The 20,962-nt window shown below is 52.6% G+C and overlaps 1 protein-coding gene across 2 annotated transcripts in view; it reads right to left on the bottom strand.

The window, feature by feature from the left end:
* Positions 1-20,962, bottom strand: part of SYT6 (synaptotagmin 6) — a 57,672-nt gene that overhangs the window by 7,185 nt on the left and 29,525 nt on the right. For both annotated transcript variants that reach the window (XM_060142399.1, XM_060142400.1), the window contains one exon: positions 4,271-4,391. In XM_060142399.1, the coding sequence (XP_059998382.1) occupies positions 4,271-4,391 (121 nt within the window). The remainder of the gene's footprint in view (positions 1-4,270; positions 4,392-20,962) is intronic.

Raw genomic sequence — 20,962 nt, 5'->3', positions numbered from 1 at the left:
GGGTATGCAGTTCACGAAATCTCAACGCTATGGTTGGCTGGCTGGCTCCAAAGGGTGGGGAAGCTAAACAAAGGCACTCTGTCCTTTCACCTACTTGCAGCCTTTTCTCTGGGGGGTCTTGTCAGCATTATTAACCAAAGCATAAAGTGGGTAAAAATAGAATCGATGACACCCAAGGAGTAGCAATGAGACAGAGTAAATGAACAGCGACAGTCACGATGCTTGTCCGGTCCTCCCTACCTGAGGACAGGATTATGGGTCTCATTGTCCCATCAAGCTCATTTCCATCTGGCATCAGGGAGGGGGTAGGAGCCCTGCTCTCTGCCTCCCCGGAAGCTGTTTGTGCCCACTCTGGGCAGTGGAGGAGGAGGGGGCCGTGGCCGGGGGACTGAGGGAGGCAGCCTCCTGGGACTCAGGGTGGCCGGCTGCCATTTCATCTCTCAGTGGGATCTTGGAATCTCTCCAGCCCTCGAGGAGATGTCTTTTTACTGACCTCCCACGCGCCTCCCATCCTTGTCTCTTCTTTAGTTTTCTGAATGGGTATTTCATGGTCAGCTTCCTACCCTGAAATTTTCTACTCCTCCAAGTGAAGTGACACCGATTGTATCTCATCGCTCAGGTGTCTCAGTCACCGTCATAACTGTTATTTATGCTGCACAACTCAAGAAACGGGAGGGCAACACACAGGTAATAACAGCTTTTGAGACACTGATGTGCTGAGACACCTGCTTGCCCTGTGACTCTGTCAGGAGGTGCGGACCAAGCAGCCGCTCCCAGCTCCTCATTCACAGGCGTATGGCTCTATCTCCTGGGCACCCAAGTACCCAACGAGGCGCTCATGCTCCCTGGGGAATTGTTCAGGTGGCAGAAGGGGTGCACAGCTTTGGGGAGGCTACAGAGACCTGTGACATGGGATCAGAAACTCAAGCCTTAAAGGTAGTTCTGTAGATGCCCACATGTGCTACGGACTCACCAACGTGACAGCAGCAGCTGTGCCTTAGCCATGGGGGCACTTGGGTTTATGGGGTACCTGGGGAGACCATGAGGTGTTTAATCACCCGGCTGTCTCTGACGACCCATTTGCAAGGGTTCTCTCTCAGGAGGATGTTTAGTAAAAAGGAAGGAGGAGTTCCTAGAACTGCTGTGAGATAGCTTTCTCGTGTCCGCAGGCTCCATTCTCTACGGATACGCCCCGGACCGTGTTGAGGTCCAAGCAGATGGGTGGGATAGCTACCTCCGAGACCTGTTGTGAACTTGGCAACCTCTATGCTCCTGAAGTGTGAACATTGCCTTGGAAAGCGTCTTCAGGCTTGAGGCTGCCCAAGTGCTGCCTCATCCCCTGCCATGCCTATTTCCACACACAGCCACAGCGGAGCAAACCTCCATGTCGCCAGGCTTGGAAAGATGTGACAGAGCCACCTGTCCCACGGGCCACTAGGCAAATGCCTGATGATTAGCTGGGAGATTCTCAGCTTCCTTCCCCACCTCTATTCGCTCGTATGAGGCGTATCTAATTTATAAAATTCAGTGGGTGTTTCCCTTGAAGGAACCCATGCTCTCACCATCATCAAGAGGCTAAGCAGAGAGAGGACTCTTCCTTAGGGTGTTTGCTCTAGGGCAGAAGCCTGTGCTTCTAATGGAATGCTGGCTCCAGACGACCTTTGAGGCCCTTTCCTCTCCAGCAGCCAATGATGTTTATGCAGCTGAGGGAGGGGGCACAACGACCAGCCGTGTGTTTCAGTCTCCTTGTCATGCGGGCCATCATAATTCAGCATGCAGTATGTGTCAGGCACCACGCTAAGAGATTTACACATATCATGTCAGTTAAACTTCATGTCAACCCTATAAAATATTCATCATCCCCCTCTTCTACATAGGGAAATTGAGGTTTGAGAGATTAAGAAACTTGCCTAAGATTTCAACTTAGCTCTGACTCCAAAGTTTACATTTGTAACCACTAGACTCAAAGCAGTAAGACCAGATGTGGCAGAGATGGGTGTGTTCACTCACTCACCATCCCTTTGGGGTATACTGATCCTTATTATTATTTTGTATTATTTTTTATTGTCATGGTTCTGGTGGATAGGCTTAAAGAATTGACTCACGACTAGTTTAGATCGAGGAGAATAGGAAGATCCTTGGTTTTAGAGGTCAAAGTCATATAAATCAAGAACAGGCAAGAACCAAGAACATCCACTCCCTAGTTTAGTCCAACATCAAAGCAGTCCGGGCTGAAGGCAACCTCAAACTTATCCTCCAAAACAGGAGATCTAGTTTGAGAAGCCCCTGGCAGGTGTGTCCCCACAAAGTTCTTTAGCCTATAAATTCATTCATTCATTCATCCTTCAATACATACTTATTCAATGCTTAGTGTGTTCCATGAACTGTCCCAGACACTTGCTTACCTCAATGAACAAAATAGAAATCCCTAGCAAAAAGAGGACCCCTGAATTTTCAGAATCAAGCTGAGATTTAATACCAGATTCCAAACCCAGGTAGAAAAGAGAGGCAATCATGAGAGGGAGGTTAGAACTTAGCGTGAGAAAAGTCTCTCACCCCCAACCCTCTGATGTGGAACAGCCTTTACGATTGCCTTGGCCGCTTCGCTGTAAGCTCTCTCTCTAGCACATCAATTTAATTACACCAGAGAAGATAGTGTGGGGACTTGGGTAGCAAAATCCTATTTCCTTCAGCAGTCTTGAGCGTCCTCAGTGAATTTCTGTCCCTGCACACACTTATTTTGATATTAAAATGCAATCTACGTTGGTTGTATTTTTGGAGGAAGCCAGCTTGCTCTGCCTAAGAGCTTTGCACGTGTCGGAAGAGGTTCTTTAAGCTCCTCACCACATCCTGATGTGTGGTGGTAGCTTCAGTGGAAGGAGAGGCGTCAGGGCAGGTGCTAGAGGCATTGGGTCAGGCGCTATCTGGGGCAGCTTTTGGCCTGGAAGGTATGAGTGTTGCAGAGAGACAGTGCGGGCTGGGAGCAGAGGCTCTGAGGGATTCAAAGCCACCACAGATACACCTTACTTCAGCGTTTCTTGACCACCCTTCCCTGAAACCTCATATTTCAAGGCCTAATATCTCATCTTCTTCCAAATGCACCAGGTTGGGCCTGGGCCCAGATGTTTTCAGCTAGACCGGTCACCTCTTTATGGCAACTGTGATTACACTAAGGAAATAATTAATGAGTAAAAGGAAAACTCTTCCATATACTCCCAGCCAAGTTCAGAGGCACCTGTGGAGTGGATTTATATCGCTAACTGGGATCTCCAGAAGAGCCTCTTGGGTAGGGGTCTAGGGAAACAAACCAAGCCTTTCCCTGCATTTGCTACTAAGTGCAGCCCAGGCGGTTCTACGTGCCGGCTCTCTGGGACGCTCTACCCCATCCCTTGGGCTAACTTGAGCCGACACGGGGAAGGAGGCTCCTGGGACTCCTCTGTTATATCAAAACTCAAAAACCTTCTCTGACAATGACTTGCAGAATCGTGGAAAAGGGTCAAACCTCTGACGCCGGGTCCAGCCTGCAGGCTCTGAGGCTGCATCCAAACCAGCATCTCCTCGGTTACTAGAACAGGACTTCTTTCTCCTGCTGTACCTAGCAGCTCTCCTGGTGCTGAGACAGAGGCCCAGAGCCCTGCAGGAAAACCTCAAATACAAGCGCACTCTGCTTTTCAGCGCCTCTGTTCCTTTGACTCAGTCTGCAGGGCTGCCATCGCTGCGTGGACCTACAAAAACTTAAGACACTCAAACCTGACATAACCCTTGGAAGTCCTGAGTCCTGAGACATAACCCTTGGAAGTCCTGAGTCCTGAGACATAACCCTTGGAAGTCCTGAGTCCTGAGACATAACCCTTGGAAGTCCTGAGGCCTCACACAAACTAGAAAGATGTTCCTTAATTTTTTCCACCTATTTATTTGCTGCTGCTTCTCTCCATCCTCAGAGAGAAAGAATGATAGTAATAGCCAATATCTACTGACTGCTTATTATGTATCTGGCACATTTCTAAGCATTTACTTGAATTAACTCGTTTATCCTTAAAGCAACCTGTTAAGTTTTTTGTTTTTTTTTTTCCCAGATCAGGAAACCGTAGCATTACACCACAAGGAAGGGGCAGAACTGGAATTCAAAGCCAGACCATTTGCCTGCAGGGCTGTGCTCCTGTTCGAAGAATACTGACAATTCTTCCCCCTTCTCTCTGAACATCTTCCCACATCCTAATATCTAGGCTGCTGGCAGGCCACTTGGCAAGCACTCGGGTAGGAGAGGTACCTGAGTAGCCTGTGATGTCCATCGCCTTGAGGTTCCGACATTTGATCACAGTGAGGGTGAGCCTGCCTGCTGTGGGCAGGTAGCAGAGGGAGAACATGATCTCTCCCAAATCCACGCTTTCCTGCAAAGAAGCAGACAAGAGGGCAGATGAGGGGCACACAGCTCCAGTGCAGCTGCAGGGCTGCTCCGGAGCCCAGGAGAAGGCTCTCTGAGGGAGAGTGCTATGTCTTTAAGGCCTGACGTTCTGGCCTCCATGCTGAGAGTAACTGGGTATAAAAGGCAATGATAACAACGCTGGGTCTTCAGCAGAATTTGTCCCCTTCAGTATTCCTTCTGAGCTCTGATCAGACTCTGGTCCTTGTCCTCCCCCTCCTGCTTTGGCCTCACCTGCCCTACCTATGCCCTTTGGCTGCAGCCTCCAGACCACCAGGCCTTCTGGGGCCCAGCCCTATTCTCCAACTTACCCTTCTCCGTCACTGGACCCCTTGACTCCCCACCCTGCCTGGCCTGGGGTCATGACAGTATTCTGTACAAGACCCACTCTGGCCATCAGGGGTCCCCTCTCCCCACACATCTGGTTCTAGCTCTCAGCTCAGTCATTCTTTGTGAGTCCCTCTGCTTTGGCAGCTTCCTTGCCTCTCCCGAAACACATCTAGCACTCCAACTTCCAGGCTTCAGTGTGGAAGCACGGGGAATCAGGACCTGCCCAGGATATGGTGCTGACCAAGAAGACGTACACGCGTCATTCCAAGTTTGTGCCAGGTCTTGGATCCGCTTTGTCCTTAAATGTGGTCATGCTTCAGAAGTGAACCCAGCATGGAGCACACGCTCTGCTGCCTCTCCTGCCCCTAGAATCGTCATGACCAGGGATCCCAATCCTAGGAAGTTTCTGAGCAACAGGGAATAGGAAAATGTCAAAGATGGTAAGCGTGTCCAGCTGTTGAATTAAACAGCACCCCGCTGGACTGCCTTCTCTTCCTGTGCCACGCCTGGTGGAGGAGGGTGCTGTCACTGCAAAACCTCTCCCTCGGGCTCTGAGGCTGACGTGGGGCTCCAAGACATGGAGGTGTTTCCCCTCTTAAATCTCCCAGACCCAGGGTAGAAGAAGAGGAGGTCGGGGTTTGGGCTGGCTCTGATTTCAGATGCAGATATCCATTTGTTCACTCATTCAGTCAGTCAACAAGTAGTAATTGAGCACCTGCTATATGCCAGGTGTTGCTCTGGGTACTGGATATATGGAAAAGAACAAAATAGACAAAAATCGCTGCTCTAACGGAGCTTACATTTTAATAGGACAAAGGACAAGAAAGATGGCAAGTAAGCTGGTAAAAAGGATCAAGGAGAAAAAAATAAGGCAGGGAAACAGGATATGAAATGCTCATGGGTGAGGCTATATTTGTTGAAATTTTAGACAGGGTAGCTGGGGAGGCCTCCTGGAGGAGGTGACTTTTGAGAAAAAGCGCAGTCAAGGGTGGCTCCAAGTTTCTTGTCCCTTCTCCTCACAGAGAAACACCCTCTACTGGGGACTCCAAGAGACCCCTGATACTTGGCCTCACCTGGAGAATAACCCACCACCCCTTCCAGAGCCTGTGGTCTCGATGCTCTCCCCTAGGTGGCACTGATACCCACCCTTTCCCTAGCCCAGGATTTGTCCTTTTTTAACCCACTGGTGAATCAAATCCCAGGAGTAGCAGGTGAATCCTCCTGGCTCCCTGGGTGAAGAGGTGGAGGGGGCGGGGGTATTGGGGGTGGATGTGAGGGGTGGAAGGGTGGTGTCTGGCTGGGGCAGAGCTGGACACAGCGTAGAGAGAGCTACCCCCACCCCCCCACCCCAGCACAAGAGCCAAGACCAACACCCACAAGCTCCTGTGCCCCCACGAAGCTCTTCTGTGACGGGCAGCTCCACCTCTGAGGCTCACAGCCACCGTGCAAGGCAGGGTGCATTGCCATTATTCCCTCCATCTCACAGAGAAGAATTCAGTGTTTGAACTTGGGTGTAAAGTCCTGACCAGGCTTGCGTGGCTGGTGGGAGACACAGCTGGACTCCGACCCTTAGGAGAGCAACGCCCTCCCAGCCCACCTAGGGAGCACCTCAAGGTAACCCTGGCTCCTCTAGACCTTAGACCACAACTTCACCTGTTCTTCTGTTTGTATTTGCCGAGAACCTGCTAGAGGCACCATGTTTAGTGGGGTGTAACCAATTAAAGAAGGCACCAGGATCTCCCTCTCCCTCAGGGAGACACAGGAAGTGGCCCATGACAGGTGCTGTGGGTGTATGACTGTCCCCTCACGCAGCAGGGGTCGGGTCAGCAGTGCACCTGGCTGAATGTTCCATCTCTGGCGGGGGCACCGAGGTACAAGGAGGCCCCCAGCTCCCTTTATTTCCTTGTAACTCTCCAATCCTGCCCAGACTCAGAGAAACCCTTTCAGACGCAATAACAGGAATAAGAACCAAGGTTATTGCATGCGTACCAGGCGCCAAATCCTCTACTAAATTATCTCCGTCGAGTCGCACCACAGCCCTGTGAGGTAGGTGATCTTAGTATCCCTACTGCACACAGGAGGAAATGACTATTTGGTGAAGTTAAGCCTTTCCTAGGCCAGCGCGGCTGCTTGCACGCTCTCAGTGTCTCCCCTTGTTCGGCTCCTGGAGTCAAGGCCCATCTTCCCAGCTTGCATTCCGAACCCTCAACAACTGGGTCCTGTCTTCCCTCCTCACCTGATTATTTCTCTCTGTTCCTCTATGCCAACCCTCTGCTCCAACTGGCTGGTATATCTTTGGTCCCTTTGGCCAACATGCCTCCTCCTCTTATCTTTGCTTGGACAATCCCATGCATCTCGTAGGGCCCAGGGCCATGCCCCTCACAGGGACCCTCGCCCAGGGTCCAGCCCACACAGAGCATATCTCCCCTACACCCCTGCAGCACTTTCTGTCCCTGAGCTGCTCACACGTGTTACGGAGTCCCTGCCTCGCTGCAGCTGGGCCCTCCCATGCCGTCCAGGGACTGGAGGCCCCTTAGGGGCAGGGGCTTTGCTTTACATCTGCTGGGCTTCAGGGGTGCCCGACAGTACAAGAGGAGCTACACACACGCCCGGATCACGTTAGGGCCCTGGTGAGGAATCTGGAAGCTCCTAGGGCCCCCCTGTGAGGGGGGTGAACAAAAGGCTGCTGTCACCCTTTCCCCACACGGCTACTCTGGAGGCTTCGAAGGCTGTCTTGTCGCAGGAGTCTGAGCTGATTGGTTTGTGAGCTCGGGAGACTTGCCTGGGGATGTGGGAGATCCCTCGGGGTGAACGGAATCATCGGGGGTGCTATGGGCTGCCCTCAAGGACGGCTCCCTCTAGGGAGAGCACCGACCCAGCGGGCCCCCTCCTTTTGTGGTAGAACTGTGGCAGCTGGGGGGCACTCGTGGTGCTGAGTCTGCAGCCAGGTTTGGAACCCCCACCCCCATCCTGGTCCCTGCACTGAATAGTGAGCTCCACCCTCCATCGTTGGGCCCAGACAGGCAAAGGGAGTGAGCCACTATCCCCCTACGACTTGGACGCAGAGAGGAAACGGGGGCCGGGGGGCCCGAAGCCCAGTCCAGGACCTTCTGCTGTGGGTGACTGGGCCTCGCTGGACCTGATGCCAAGATAGCTGCTCTTGGCTCCGTGGATCAAGGGGGGTGTAATTCCCCTGCACACGCAGGCAGGAGAGGACGGGTTATTTGATAAAGGAAAATAAATGGGTTACTTCTGAGTAAATAGATGGAGCTAAGCAAACAGAGTCAGCATCTCCTGGTCGCCACCTTCCTCTCTGCAAAGCCAGGCCCAGCTTGACCCCATGGGCGGCCTTCCTGGGTTCTCTCAGCACCACCCCCTTTCTCAGGGGGTTTCAGCCCCAGATTCTGTGCACCTTGCCAGCCTTTTATCCTCATTAGGGATGTTTGCGACTTTGGCTTTAATAAAACCAGGGGTGACCAGGGGCCGCAGAACAGCCAGCGTCTTATTGCTTTCATCTTCACCCTCTGTCAGGGGAGGCCGCCATAGGGCCCCTGGCTGGTAATGAGCTCCCTGGTGCTGGGGAGGTCACTGCTGTCCAGAAAGCAGCAGAATCCAAGTTGCCCCTCTCGACTGCTAACCCAGGGGCTGACAGCGTGGGTCTGAGCCCAGTAGCAGCTGGTAAGCGTCTTGGCTAATGCTTGCAGGGGGTAGGCCTTCAGCCAGGATGTCGGCTCCTGGAGCAGTCTGTCCTTACATGCATATAGCCTGTCCAGCTACATTGTCGCCCGTTATGGTAGCACTCTCCCCTGGCTGCAGTATCCAGGTGTCTGGGCAGGAAGATTTGTAAAGGCCCATCTATTGCACCACACTGCCTTTGCTGTCCCCAGCTGCCCATCTGCAACAGCTCATTAAAGCACTTCTCTCTCCTTGATGCACTCACACAGCCGTAGGCATAGAAAAAAAATTCCTATCCGTGGACTGTCCCGGAAAGAGCAGTGAACCACAAGTCACTGCTTGTGGAGGCGTTAGTCCCTCCACCACTCACTAGCCCAGAGATGTCGGGCTCATCATTTCACATCTCTGGGCTTCGGTCTGTAAAAATGAGGGCGTTGCACTAGATGTTGTAGGCTTAAGGTCCCTGCCAGCCATAAAAACCAAGCATTCAAACTGGAAAATCCATTGTCAGGCATCATCAGTTGAGATGGCCCAAGGATGCTTAACTGGTGTCTGTTTATTACCCACCTCAAGGTATCTAGCAACTTTGTTTTGAAATTCAAAGACACTCATTCCTTCCGTTCCTAATGCCCCCCAAGTGTTTTTTGTTCTTCTCCAGGGCTAGCCTTCCTCCTCCTACATAGGCAATGAGCGGCGTCAATGCCTCAGCATCCCTCTTGGGAATCCAGGCTGAGCGAAACAAGAACGATGCTTCCCCATCTCTTAGAGAACACTTCTAGTCTCTTAATCATTAAGTGGCTTGCCTGAATTTCCCATCAACAGCAGAGAAGCATCCGCTACACTTTCAGAAAAGCCACAGGAGAGTAAAAGGATCTCTGAAGCACTAGGCAGAAAGTGCTGTTAAGTTACCCTGGGGCTGGGGGGCTGGAAGAGAGATGGGGTGGAAGCAAGTTTGCCTCCAATGGGTAAAGAAATGGCCAGTGAGCCTCTGTGTAGGCCTGGGGCTTGGAAGCGGGGTTAGAGGTGAATCAGATGTGGAGGCTGGATGCCGGGACTGCTCCCACAGCCCCCCAGGCCTCTTCAGAGCCCACACCACGACCGTAACCTTTACATTGATTGTGGGGTTATATGATGAATGCTGTGACCTCATTAGATGGTGGGTTCTTTGGGAGCAGGGATAGGGTTTGGTGTTACTCATCATCAACCCCCACGTCTAGCCCAGGGCCTGATTCACAGTAAGAGCTCAGGAAATACTGGCTTGATGAAGGAATGGTTGAACCTATGGATCTGGGGTCAGGCCGATCTGGGTCCAGGTTCCAGCCTGACATTTATGAGGAGTGCGGCTTACTTTAATCCTCTCACGGTCTTGGTTTTCTAATCTGTGAAATGGGGCTAATAACAGTATCTGCCTCTTAGGACTGTTAAGATTAAATGAGGTAATTTGTGTAAAGCGCTTAGCATAGCGCCTGGCACAGAGTAAGCACTCAGGAAGCATTAGCTGCTATTATAATTATTATAACTATAATGACTATTGTTATCAAGAGTTCACAGTCTTGGTGCAGGGGCAGGGGAGAGAAAGGCACGTGGGTAAGCAGTGGTATCTGGCTTGATCAGTGAGCACTGTAAGAGAAGTGTGGACAGATGTAGGAGGTAGAGGAGGGAAGAATAAACTCTAAGGGGGATTTCAGGGTAGGCTTCCCAGAGGGGGTGATGCTTGGTAGGATCCGGTGAGGTGAGTGAAAGGAGCTGACGGCAGAAGAAACAAGCAAGCACATTCCAGGCAGGGGGTCAGCGGGTGCATAAAGACACAGGGGGCAGGCGCGGAGGTCCCACGTGGCTAGAGGGCAACGTGGACGCAGGGTGGGCAACAGGAGCCCAGACAAGGCTGTGAACGGGGCAGGGCCCACCGTGTCTGCCTCAGGGCCCACACCTAGCAGCTTGCCCTTGACCCTGCAGGTATCTTCTGCCCCATTTCCCTCTCAGCCCACCGCACCACCCTCCACCCAGACCGCCACACCAGAGACCATCTTCACGTGTGTCATTCATTCGTCACCCGCTTGCTAAAGGTTCCCAAATACGAGGAGACAGTAGTGGTGAGACAGACGGAGTCCCAGCCCTCCAGGATCTTATATTCTGGAGGAGGGAGACAAAAATAAAGTAAGCAAGAGAGTATCCAAAGGCGCTGGGTGAACCAGGGCTGGGACAGAGGGTAGTGAATGGCGGGGTGGGGGAGGGGCAGTTTAGACAGAGGGGTCGGGAAGCTGGTCTGACCTGAAGGGGTGGGGAGGTGGCCTGCCAGGAGGGAACAGTGAGGACCACCACGGGAGTGGCTGACAGGCACTGTGCTGGGGAGCCCCGAGTTAGGGAGACAGGCCCAGGTTTCAGAGGCCCTGAAAGATGTTTGCATTTTCTCCTCTCTGGAAAGCAGGACCTCAGCAGGCTTGCAGAAAATGAATGGCCGGGGGAAGAGTGGATGCCAGAAGGATCCCAGCTTCCTTGCCCTCCTGCAGCCTCCACACCCAGTCAGTTACCCCGCCATGCTGTTCTGCCACCTAAGGGTCCGCAGACTCCGAGGCCCTCTCTTCCCCTCCCGCCTGCACTGCCTTAGCTCTGACCTGCACCAACTCTTGCCTGGACCTCCCAGCTTTCTGACTCCCTCCCCCCCGACCCCTCTGATCTATCCTCCTTGCTATAAACAGGGGGTCGTTCTCCTGCTCAGAATCCTTCAGTGGCTCCCCATTCCATACCTGTTTTGTAACTGGAAAACCCTTCTTCAAATGAAACATTGTTAGAAGTCCAAATATATACAACGGATGAAAAGTGGCTTAGAGACAAAGCACCCAGAGCTCCTACCTTCAGCCCCTCCCTGGAGCTTCCAGGAGTCAGCTTGAAAACCCCTTACCCACAGCATCATGGGGCACTCAGGATTCTTCATGATTTGGCCCTTGCCTTTCTTGCCAACCATTCTGGTCCTGGTGCCCTATTATGGGCTGTCCTGTCCTAAGTGCTCATATGTACCGAGCCATATAAATTTCACAAAAGCCTACGGTTATCTGCATTTTCTCCACGGGGACCCTGATGTGCAGTGAGGCTGTGCCTCTGGCCCAGCCCACAGCTACTACGAGGCAGAGCTGGGATGTGACCCCAGGCAGCCAGGCTCGAGAGCCCCCAGTTTCAGGCACTACAGCATCCTGCCTCTCTATAACTGCCCCTCCCAAACCCTCCAGGTTCTTTTGTACCTTCGTGTCTTCACCCTGTTCTTTCCACTGCCTGAAATAACCTCTCCCTCCCTCTGACTGTCCTGGACAACACTCCTCTTTCCAGCCCAGCTGTCCTGTTCCCTCCTCTTGGGTCACCTCCTCTCACTCCTCTGGTCTGACTTGGGGTGTCTCCCATGGCCCCTGGGTCTAATGGCCTAGGGGACAGGAGTTACAAACGCCTTGAAGCCCGGCAAGGCACATCTGGGAAGAAATCAGCAGGATCTGGTGACCCACCGGCCGAAGGGGATGCAGTGGAGGAGGGCGGAGACTGGCACCCCGGCTGCCCCGTGCCCGCATGGCTGAATCAACTCTCTGCTGGGGGAGGGGAGCGGAGGGGGGGTGCTTCTCCCCGGGTCCCAGAAGAGGGCTCCGGCTGTGAGCCCCGGGCTGTTCCCTGCTCCCCCTCGGGCCTGGGCTTGCAGGGCTGGGGAGAATGCCCAGCGCTGGGGGTGGCCGGGGCAGAAGGGTGGGCTGTGTTTGCTGTGCTGCCTGGGCTCCCTGCTGGGAGCTGGGGCAGCTTCTATTTCTTCTGACTTCCATGCCTGCTTTTTCTCTCAAGTGTTTTCTGCCCCAAGGGCATTGCAGCGTTATCAATAAATGATCTAGCGGAATGGAGGCGCCTTAAACGAACTCCATACACTCCGGCTGCAGCCTGTGTTGTGGACACTGAAAGCCTGGGACCCGGCCCGGCCCATGGAGAAGGAGGCCCTCCAGCTCACAGGGAGCGGGGAGGTGAGGGAGACCCTCGCGGTGGGGTTTGGTCCCGGGGGACCCCTTGAGACACTACAGCACATCAGTGGGAGACAAATGTTTCTCTCTCTGAACATCTTCAGGGAAACGGATGGTTTTATTTAGGAAACTTTTTCACAGCCTCTCCTTCATGAACCTGCCCTTGAAAAGAGGTTTAGCATTTCACATGCACCATTACTTTTGGGCAAATATCCATGAGTCAGAATCACACACTGGGAGGTACAGATCTCTTCCTAATGACTTAAAAAAAAAAGTGGGTAGAGAGGGAGAGGAGCTATGAGGGGCTGGAAGGAGTCTGAGGAGAGCAGAGTTTGGGGAAGTTCTAGAAGAGATGGAGGCAATGCCTGGTCAAGTGGAAAAGTCTGCACCATGGGTGCTTTTCTCTGTGAGAGGCCAGGGTCGAGGACTTCATCTCCTCTCTGGTCCATCCACGGGCATCTTCACTAATGACAGAGAGGAGTTAATGGCACGTTAATGAACTTAATGATGAGAATCTGTCTTCATTTCTTGCCTCAAGTCGTCCTGCTGCGTGGCTGTCAAACAACTGTGTCAGTTTCCCCCGGAAAGGGCGGGCAGCTCAGCGGTGAGTGATCTGCTCTCTGCCCGAGCAGGGCTGTGGCCACAGGGCTCTCAGCAGGAGGGAAGCTGCCCTGGTCCCAGTGGGGCAAGTCTCCTGGGACAGCGGAGGAACATTTCTGCAAACAAGGGCCCCGGGGATGCCAACAGGCAGGGCTTTGGTGCCAGACGAGGGCACGTGCTTGAACCACCAGTGATGGGGGCTTTAGCTTCTTCATATCTTTGCTGACCTGAAGGTTTAGGTTTTCACCTGTCTCCAGATGCTCCAGACCTCTGGGTCTTGCTGTGATGAGGCTGTTCTCCGAAGACCCTCTTTGCAGCCTTTCATGGAGTTGCCTATGCTGCTCTTAAAGCATTCTCTTCGTTTAGTTCTCCTCCCACCTCTGCAGCTACCTTCCAGTCCCTGCTGGATCCTCTTCCCATCCCTACCGCTAAGCAGTGGGTTCTAAACGCTCATTCTCTCCTCACTCACCCACAACGTTAACACCCATCTCCATGCTCGTGACCCCCGAATTTATGGCGTCTTCACCGACCTCTCCTCTAGACTCCAGCCTTGTATGTCCAACATGACATCCCATCCTGGACATCTCACAGAAATTCAAACTTCTCAGATGCTCAGGGTGAACTCTGAGCTGCTTCTGTCATGTCATTACATTTTCCTCTCGTTTTCTCCAACTCAGGAAATGGCCCCTCCATCCATCCAGTTTCTCCAGGCAGAAACAAGACCTCGTCATTGATGCCTGCCCGCCTTGCTCCTTTGCATTTAGTTCAATACCAAGCCCTGTCAATTCTTTCTCAATTCAATCTTGAGTCTACCCACCTCTCTCCACCTCCAGTGCCACACAGAGGGCAAAATCCCCTCTCATTTGCTCACATGCCACAGCCTCCTAACAGGCCCCCTGCTTCCCTTTGTTCTCCTGCCCCACTTTCCGTACAGCAGCCAGAAAGCACTTCCAAAACTGTAAGATGGACCACGTCACTCCTCTGTTTGAAACCCTCCAGTGGCTTCCCCCTGTGGTAGAATAAAAGCCAAAAACCCCTCCCAAGACCTACAGGGCCCTACATGATCAGGGCCCAACACTTCCCCCTCCCCCTGCCTCAGCCCTCCTCACTACGCATTAGCGCCTCAGCCTCTTTCAGCTCCTCAACTGTGCCCCCGGGACTTTGCACATTCATCTCCCTCTGCTTGATCATTCTTTTCACAACTCTTCACATGGCAGGTGTCCTCTCATCCTTCAGGCTGCTTCCTCCAAAGCCACAGCCCCTGCTCTAGACTGTGTGTTCCCAAAGGACAGGGACTGGATCTGTTTTAGCAGGTCCAGGACTAGGGCAGAGTAAACCAAAGTGCCCAGGGTGCAAAAGCAAAGGCGGTGGAGGCCCTTATTCTTAGCTTCACTCACGCATGCCTCCAGGAGCGAATGCTTCCATACATTCTGCCCTCTCGGTGCCTTGCTTACCTTACCCTGGTCCCTGTCCCATATTTTACTCACCACTATATTCCCAGGACTGAGCACAGTGCCTGGCAAATAAATAACACAGGCTCACCAATATTTGTTGAATTAATGAGCAACTCAGCTTCGTGAGGTGCACCTGGTTAGAAGGCGGTGAAAAGGACGGGTGTGGGCCCTTGCATAACCTCAGCCTTGGGTCTGGCCGGCAGTGTCCATGTGGGTGACAGCTCAGGGTGGAGCCTCATAAGTTGTTGCTCAGGGTGTGGTCTGGAGGTCTCCTGAGTTGGACTCACTTGGGGAGGTGGGGACTTGACTCCTGAGCTGCGCCCCAGGTCTACAGAGTCAGGATCTCGGAGGGTGGGACCTACGTGTGCGAATGATTGACAGGCTTCCCAGGTGATTCTTCTATATGCTCAGTTTGTAACGTAAGGCCAACGAGGAGATTCCGAGGCTGCCCTGGACAAGACCCTATTAGAGCCTCTGTGACGTGGAGTATGACGAAAGTCCTTCAATATCAGTGTTGCCAAGCAAAAGTTAGGATCATAGAAGGGCCTCTTCTCCTTTTTCAGGTGCAAACAAAGTTCCGATGGATCAAAGCCACGCTGACCCACCTGGAGCGCTTGCTCCCTGTCACCCGCCACTTCTTCCCTACGCGCCTCAGGCACGCCGCAGAGCTGCGTTTTAGCAAGAAGGGGCCTCACCCAAATCTAGGTGGTTTAAGAAAACTGGATGGCGCTCTAGAAAGGTCTGACACAGCAGCAGAACTTGGAACTTGCCAGAAATGCAAATTATTGGGCCCACCCTCACAGGGGGTGGGACCTGGCACTCCATATTTTAACAAGCCCTGTCGGGAAGTCTTAGGGGCTGAGAACCATTGCCTTGCGGAGTTAGAAGAACCAATTGACCACGCACACTCTGGCCGGGATTTTGACGTTGCTTCCACTTTGTCTCCTTATTTTCATGATCAAAGCCAAAGTCAAGAGAGAAGGGGACTGACAGATATGCAGCATCTGTTTGTTTGTAGAGACCATGCTGGGTACTTATCATACTGTACCTAATTCATTTTGTTCATGCAACATTCCTGGCAGGAACCCACAATTATTGCCATATTGAGGATCACAGAAGTTAAGTAATCACCTAGGGTCTCAGAGTGATCGACCAGGTCCGGATTTGGACTCCCATCTGCTGACTCTGAGGCCTTGTTCTCCTCCTTCATGCCACCCAGCCTCCTCTGGAACTGTGCTCCACTCCACCTACCTTCTGCTCCTGGTTATTGAGGATCAGGTGGGCTAAGGACACGTGCAGGTTTATTTTTTTCTTTAATAAATTTATTTGTTTATTTTTGGCTGCGTTGGGTCTTTGTTGCTGCGTGCGGGCTTTCTCTAGTTGCGGCAAGCAGGGGCTACTCTGTTGCGGTGTGCGGACTTCTCATCTCGGTGGCTTCTCTTGTTGAGAAGCACGGGCTCTAGGCGCACGGGCTTCAGTAGTTGTGGCATGTGGCCTCCGTAGTTGTGGCTCACAGGCTCTAGAGCGCAGGCTCTGTAGTTGTGGTGCATGGGCCCAGCTGCTCCGTGGCATGTGAGATCTTCCCGGACCAGGGCTTGAACCCGTGTGCCCTGCATTGGCAGGGGGATTCTTAACCACTGCATCACCAGGGAAGTCCCTCCCATGTGGGTTTTGAAAGCAAAATTTTTCAGTATTCTGGAAGCAAGAAGCGCTAAAGAGGAAGGCTCTGAGACTCAGAGTCATTGCTTCTCTCTGGCTGCCCCAGTCTGCTTCCTCTTGAAAGGGTACCAGTGTGTGATGTGAGGGGACCCATCTCCTGCTCACTTCAACCAGCCAGTGCCGGCATCCTCAGTCAGCCATTCCTCATGAAATGCACCTATATGTCATCATCTCACCCAGTGCTAAGTTGCTCCAGTGGACACTGCCTCATGCAAGAAGATTGGGAGAGGAGGAAGCCAGGCCAGCAGTGGAAGGACCCTGTGCTCTCTCTGCACGGATCTTCCCACCTGAACTTCTCTGGGGTGCAGACACCAGGTCTGGGAGGAGGAAACCCTTCATGAAGAAATTTTGGGCAGGTAAAGTGTTTCCCTCTGTGTCCTGCAGAGTTGGAGTTATTTTCCTCACTTTTGTTTTCTGGCTTCCTCAGGTCTTAAGGTGGGGCGAGGGAATGGTCTGCAGTCCCTGTGGGCCTCCTGGGAGGGTTGCAAGCATCATTTCTTGGGATTCACTCCCTTGGGGTGGGATCTTCGTGGATCAGAGCAAGACAGCTCCATATGCCACTAGGCAGCAAGAGACCACGAGTGACTGGTCAACTCATCCAATCCTAGCTTCCAAGCAGGACCACATTAAACTCAACAAATGAGGCCTTTTTAAAAGACATCTCACTCACACTTTTCGCAGTGTTCCATCATCCTGGAACTCAGGAAGTTCTCCTTGACGTGCAACCCAGTGCCTCCCAGGTTACTTACACCCTTCCCTCCTAGTTCCCACCTGCTGTTTCATCATAACGCAGACATTATGCCTTCACAGTCTTGAAGACAGTATCAGTTTTGACTTCCTTCCCTTCTCCAAAGCTGGGAAGTCCAGTGTCCTTGGGCTTCTCAAGTTTCCAGGCACTTCAGTGGCCCTCATCCAGACCCACAGTAGTCATCAACAAAGAACTCTCAGCTGGGGGGTTGGTGGGAAGCTGAGGTCTCGGCTCTTCATCCAACCAGAGGGGAGGGCATCACAGTTCTGCTACAAAACAGCCCCAGTGGGGGATGCATGGGGTTTGGGGCAGAACCCAGGGTTCAAATCCCTACTCTACTCCATTCCAGCTGCATAACCGTGAACGCCATTGAACTTGTCTAACCCTCTCTGACAATGAGCATCAGCCATCCTCAAGGTGGTTTCCTATTGGGCAGCTGCTCTAAGCCCCTGATTTGGAGGCATAGGAGGAAACCACAGGGAGGACTTTGCCAGCTGCTAGTAGAAAAATCAAAATTTATGTGCAGCGAGCATACAATCATTCTCCTGCCATATTGGGGCAGGCGGTGGCCCTGCGCCCAATGGATGTGCTATCCAAAGCCCACCTGGTGGGCTGAGGGGCCAGGTGTGCTCTGTGGACATCTGAGTCAGGAAGAGGAAGAGGGGCAGCTGCCCTGGGCACGTCCCTGGGTAGAGGCTGGGAACGAGGACATCTTCTGGCCTGGGTTTCAGAGGCCACAGCTCCTGACTTCAAGGCCCATGGGAAGCTGTGCTGGCTAGCAGCCTGCCTCATTCTTTCCTCCCAGCCCTGGGCTTCCCCACCCAGAAGCATCTTCAATAAGTGGGGTTAGGGAAGGACACCTGTGGGTCTTCTTGGGCTCCAGGCACCAGCTCAGGTGTCCCCAGCAACAGGATAAACTTAGGGGTAACATTGAACTTAGAGCCAGGAGGCCTAGGTTCAAATCTCAGCTCTGCTGACGGTTGGCCGAGGGATCTAGGGTGCGTCATTGGGCCTCCCTGAGCTGCGGTTTCCTCAGCTGTAAAATGAAAGCGTTGTACCAGATGGCCTCACCTTCTCATCTGTAAAATGGGCTTAACCGTGAAGATGAACGAATGTGTGCACTTAAACCGCTCGCACGGGGGGTCTAGTGCAGAGCAGGCTCTTCACACACTTCCTCAAACGCCCAGACCCCTTGCTGCTCTGTCCTGCTGTGGCGCTGCCTCGGGCTGGGCTTGGCCTCAGGAGTCTCCAAGCTGCGTTCTGACAATCCACCTCTGGAAGGAGAAGCTGCTGGTGGAAGAGGAGGGCAAGGGAGGAGGGAGCGTGGCTCCAGGACCGCTAAAGCTGCACAAGGCAGCACAGAGCTCTGTGCCGGGAGATTGTTCTGCACCAGGCCCAGGGCCTCCCTTCCCCCTCTGCTCACCCAGAAGCATGATGATGAAACACCAAATTAGCTCCGTTATTGTAACTCCTCCAAAAATTATAGGCCACATGCTCTGCCAGAGCCAGCTAATGTCTCCCACTGGGGAGCAGGTGACACTAATGGTTATTTCCTCTCTTCCAGGCACCAAGTGCAGAGTGGCAGAAACAAAGAGTGAGGCTCAGGCTGGGAGGCGGCCCCGGGGGTGGGGAAGAGAGGTTTCGTGCAATCAGTGTTCCTGACTGCCGGGTACCAGAGCCACGGCTAGTGCTGCCTGAGCTCCAGAGCGGACGTTCTTTCAAATCCTTCCTTCCCTCTCCCGGAGGGACTGCCTCTTGGCACTGAATGAGCCTGGACAGCCCCCAGGTTCAGGAAGAGGCCAGCCTGGCATTAAGGCAAGGCCATACCCCACAGCCGTACTCCTGGCCCGGCCCAGCCTCAGCCCCTCATGCTGGGCATCCCCAGGGTTCCCGCTACTCCTGTTGTGGTGACTGCTACTGACCGGGGGCCTGCTGCTCCCTGGACACCCCCATCTCTCAGGCCCACCTCTCAGGCTCCTTACGCAAGTTGCAGCCCGGCTTTCCTTGACGTCCTCTCTCAGCTCCTCCTTTCACCCCACCTCCACCTGCCTCTGCTCTCACGCCAGATAGCACCATCTCCTGTCTGCAGCAGTGAGGCCACCTGTCCTCAAGGAGGTAGGCCTTTCTCAGGCTGATCCGGGCCCCTTCCTGCCAGGCCAGGCAATGCGAAATCACAGATTCCGGGACCTGCGTTCACCGCCAACCACGCACCCCACGGCTCTGCAGAGCACCCGCCACTCTGTTTTGGCCCACGCCCTTCTTAGAGACTAGGGTGGGAAGTGGATCTCTTTATAGAATTCCTAGCCAAGCACCTTCTGCAACTTCTGCAATTAGCAGTTTGAGAGTAAAGACCTCTCTGTGATAATCAGTATAAGAGCTCAAGGGTCTTTGGATATTACAAAGTTCCCTTCTCGTTTTACAGATCAAAAAACAGAGGTTTTGAAAGCCTGGGCGGCCCAGTTGATGCTAGATGGAGTTTTTTTAACCCCTAGACCACTTTGGAATCCCCTTCTTTCACTTTCCAATTTCATTCCACATGTATGAATTGAGCACCTACAGGTGAAGGCCAGGGTTAAGGGCTACAGGGGACATGCAAATAAACAAGACCCCGAGGGGCAGCAGTGGCAAGTCGAGAGCCCTGGACTCCAGAGACTGCTAACCTCCACCACGGTGAGGATGATTACAAGGGAAGAGCCTTCAAGGTCCCACTCGTAGCTCACACTCATCAAGCACTCGCGGTGTGCTGGGCACGTGGCTAAGAGCTCTGTGTTTATAGATTAGGGGTTACTCTTGGCCATATTTTACAGATGAGGACGCAAGCACAGAGATATTCACAAAGATATTAACCAGCCCACTTTGCTAAAGAGGAGGGAGATGTGGCTCAAACCCACGCAGCCGGACCACAGGGCCACCCGCTCAACCACCGTGCCAAACCAGCTTGGTTTTCTGAAAGGTTGTCCTCGGGGGTCATATCCGCTACCCTCACTAGCCAGTGTTCTGGTTTCCTCTAATGCTTCTGGAGCCCTGGTGAAGCAGTGTGTGTCAGGGCTTTACGTCTGTTATCTCAGTTACTTGTTCTTATAAATCTTTTTTTTTTTAACATCTTTACTGGAGTATAATTGCTTTACAATGATGTGTTAGTTTCTGCTTTATAACAAAGTGAATCAGCTACACATATACAAATATCCCCATATCTCTTCCCTCTTCCGTCTCCCTCCCTCCCACTCTCCCTATCCCACCCCTCTAGGTGGTCACAAAGCACGGAGCTGATCTCCCTGCGCTATGCGGCTGCTTCCCACTAGCTATCTATTCTACGTTTAGTAGTGTATATACGTCCATGCCACGCTCTCACTTCGTCCCAGCTTACCTTTCCCCCTCCCCATATCCTCAAGTCCATTCTCTAGTAGGTCTGTGTTTTTAAGAACCTCATTTACATGTCATAGCAAACGCATGAACTAGGTCTTATGATTACCTCCACCCCCTTTGAAGAAACTGAAGCTTAGAGGTGTTCATAACGTTTTGGAGTTCAAAGACCAGGCTCTGAACTGGCCCCGTGATGTTGTTCATTACTCCCTCTGGTCCCAGGAGCAGGGGGTAGCTTTGTTTTCCCCAAGCGTCTGGTTTATACTTATTTCATGGACACAGAACCCTGTGACTAGGCTTCCCTCTCACATAGCTGCTAGAATGCTTCCAGGCAAGTGTGAGTCTGCTCCGGACAGCGTTCGGATGGTGGGGCACACGTACTGGGTGGTGGCCTCTCTGGACTCCATTTGACTTTCTTTCATTTATTCTCTTGCCACATTTGTATGTTGTCTTAAGTTTATTTGTCATCATATTATAGGTCTTGTGAGCTAGCTAAATCCTTTTTAGAGCAACACAAAGTGACAGACCCAAATAAATGAAAGTTTTTAGTACTTGCTGTGCAACCTTCAGACAATTCACTCTGTCTTGCCTCAGCTTAATTTTCTCTATCTGCAGAATTAGAATAATGTCCCTGCGAAGACTTGCTGAGGACCGAATGAGG

The sequence above is a fragment of the Lagenorhynchus albirostris genome, chromosome 2 (genome assembly GCF_949774975.1).
Source record: "Lagenorhynchus albirostris chromosome 2, mLagAlb1.1, whole genome shotgun sequence".
In the NCBI taxonomy this organism is placed as follows: Eukaryota; Metazoa; Chordata; class Mammalia; order Artiodactyla; family Delphinidae; genus Lagenorhynchus; species Lagenorhynchus albirostris.
The sequence above is the reverse complement of the archived record's forward strand: the minus strand, read 5'-3'. Positions and strand labels throughout refer to the sequence as shown.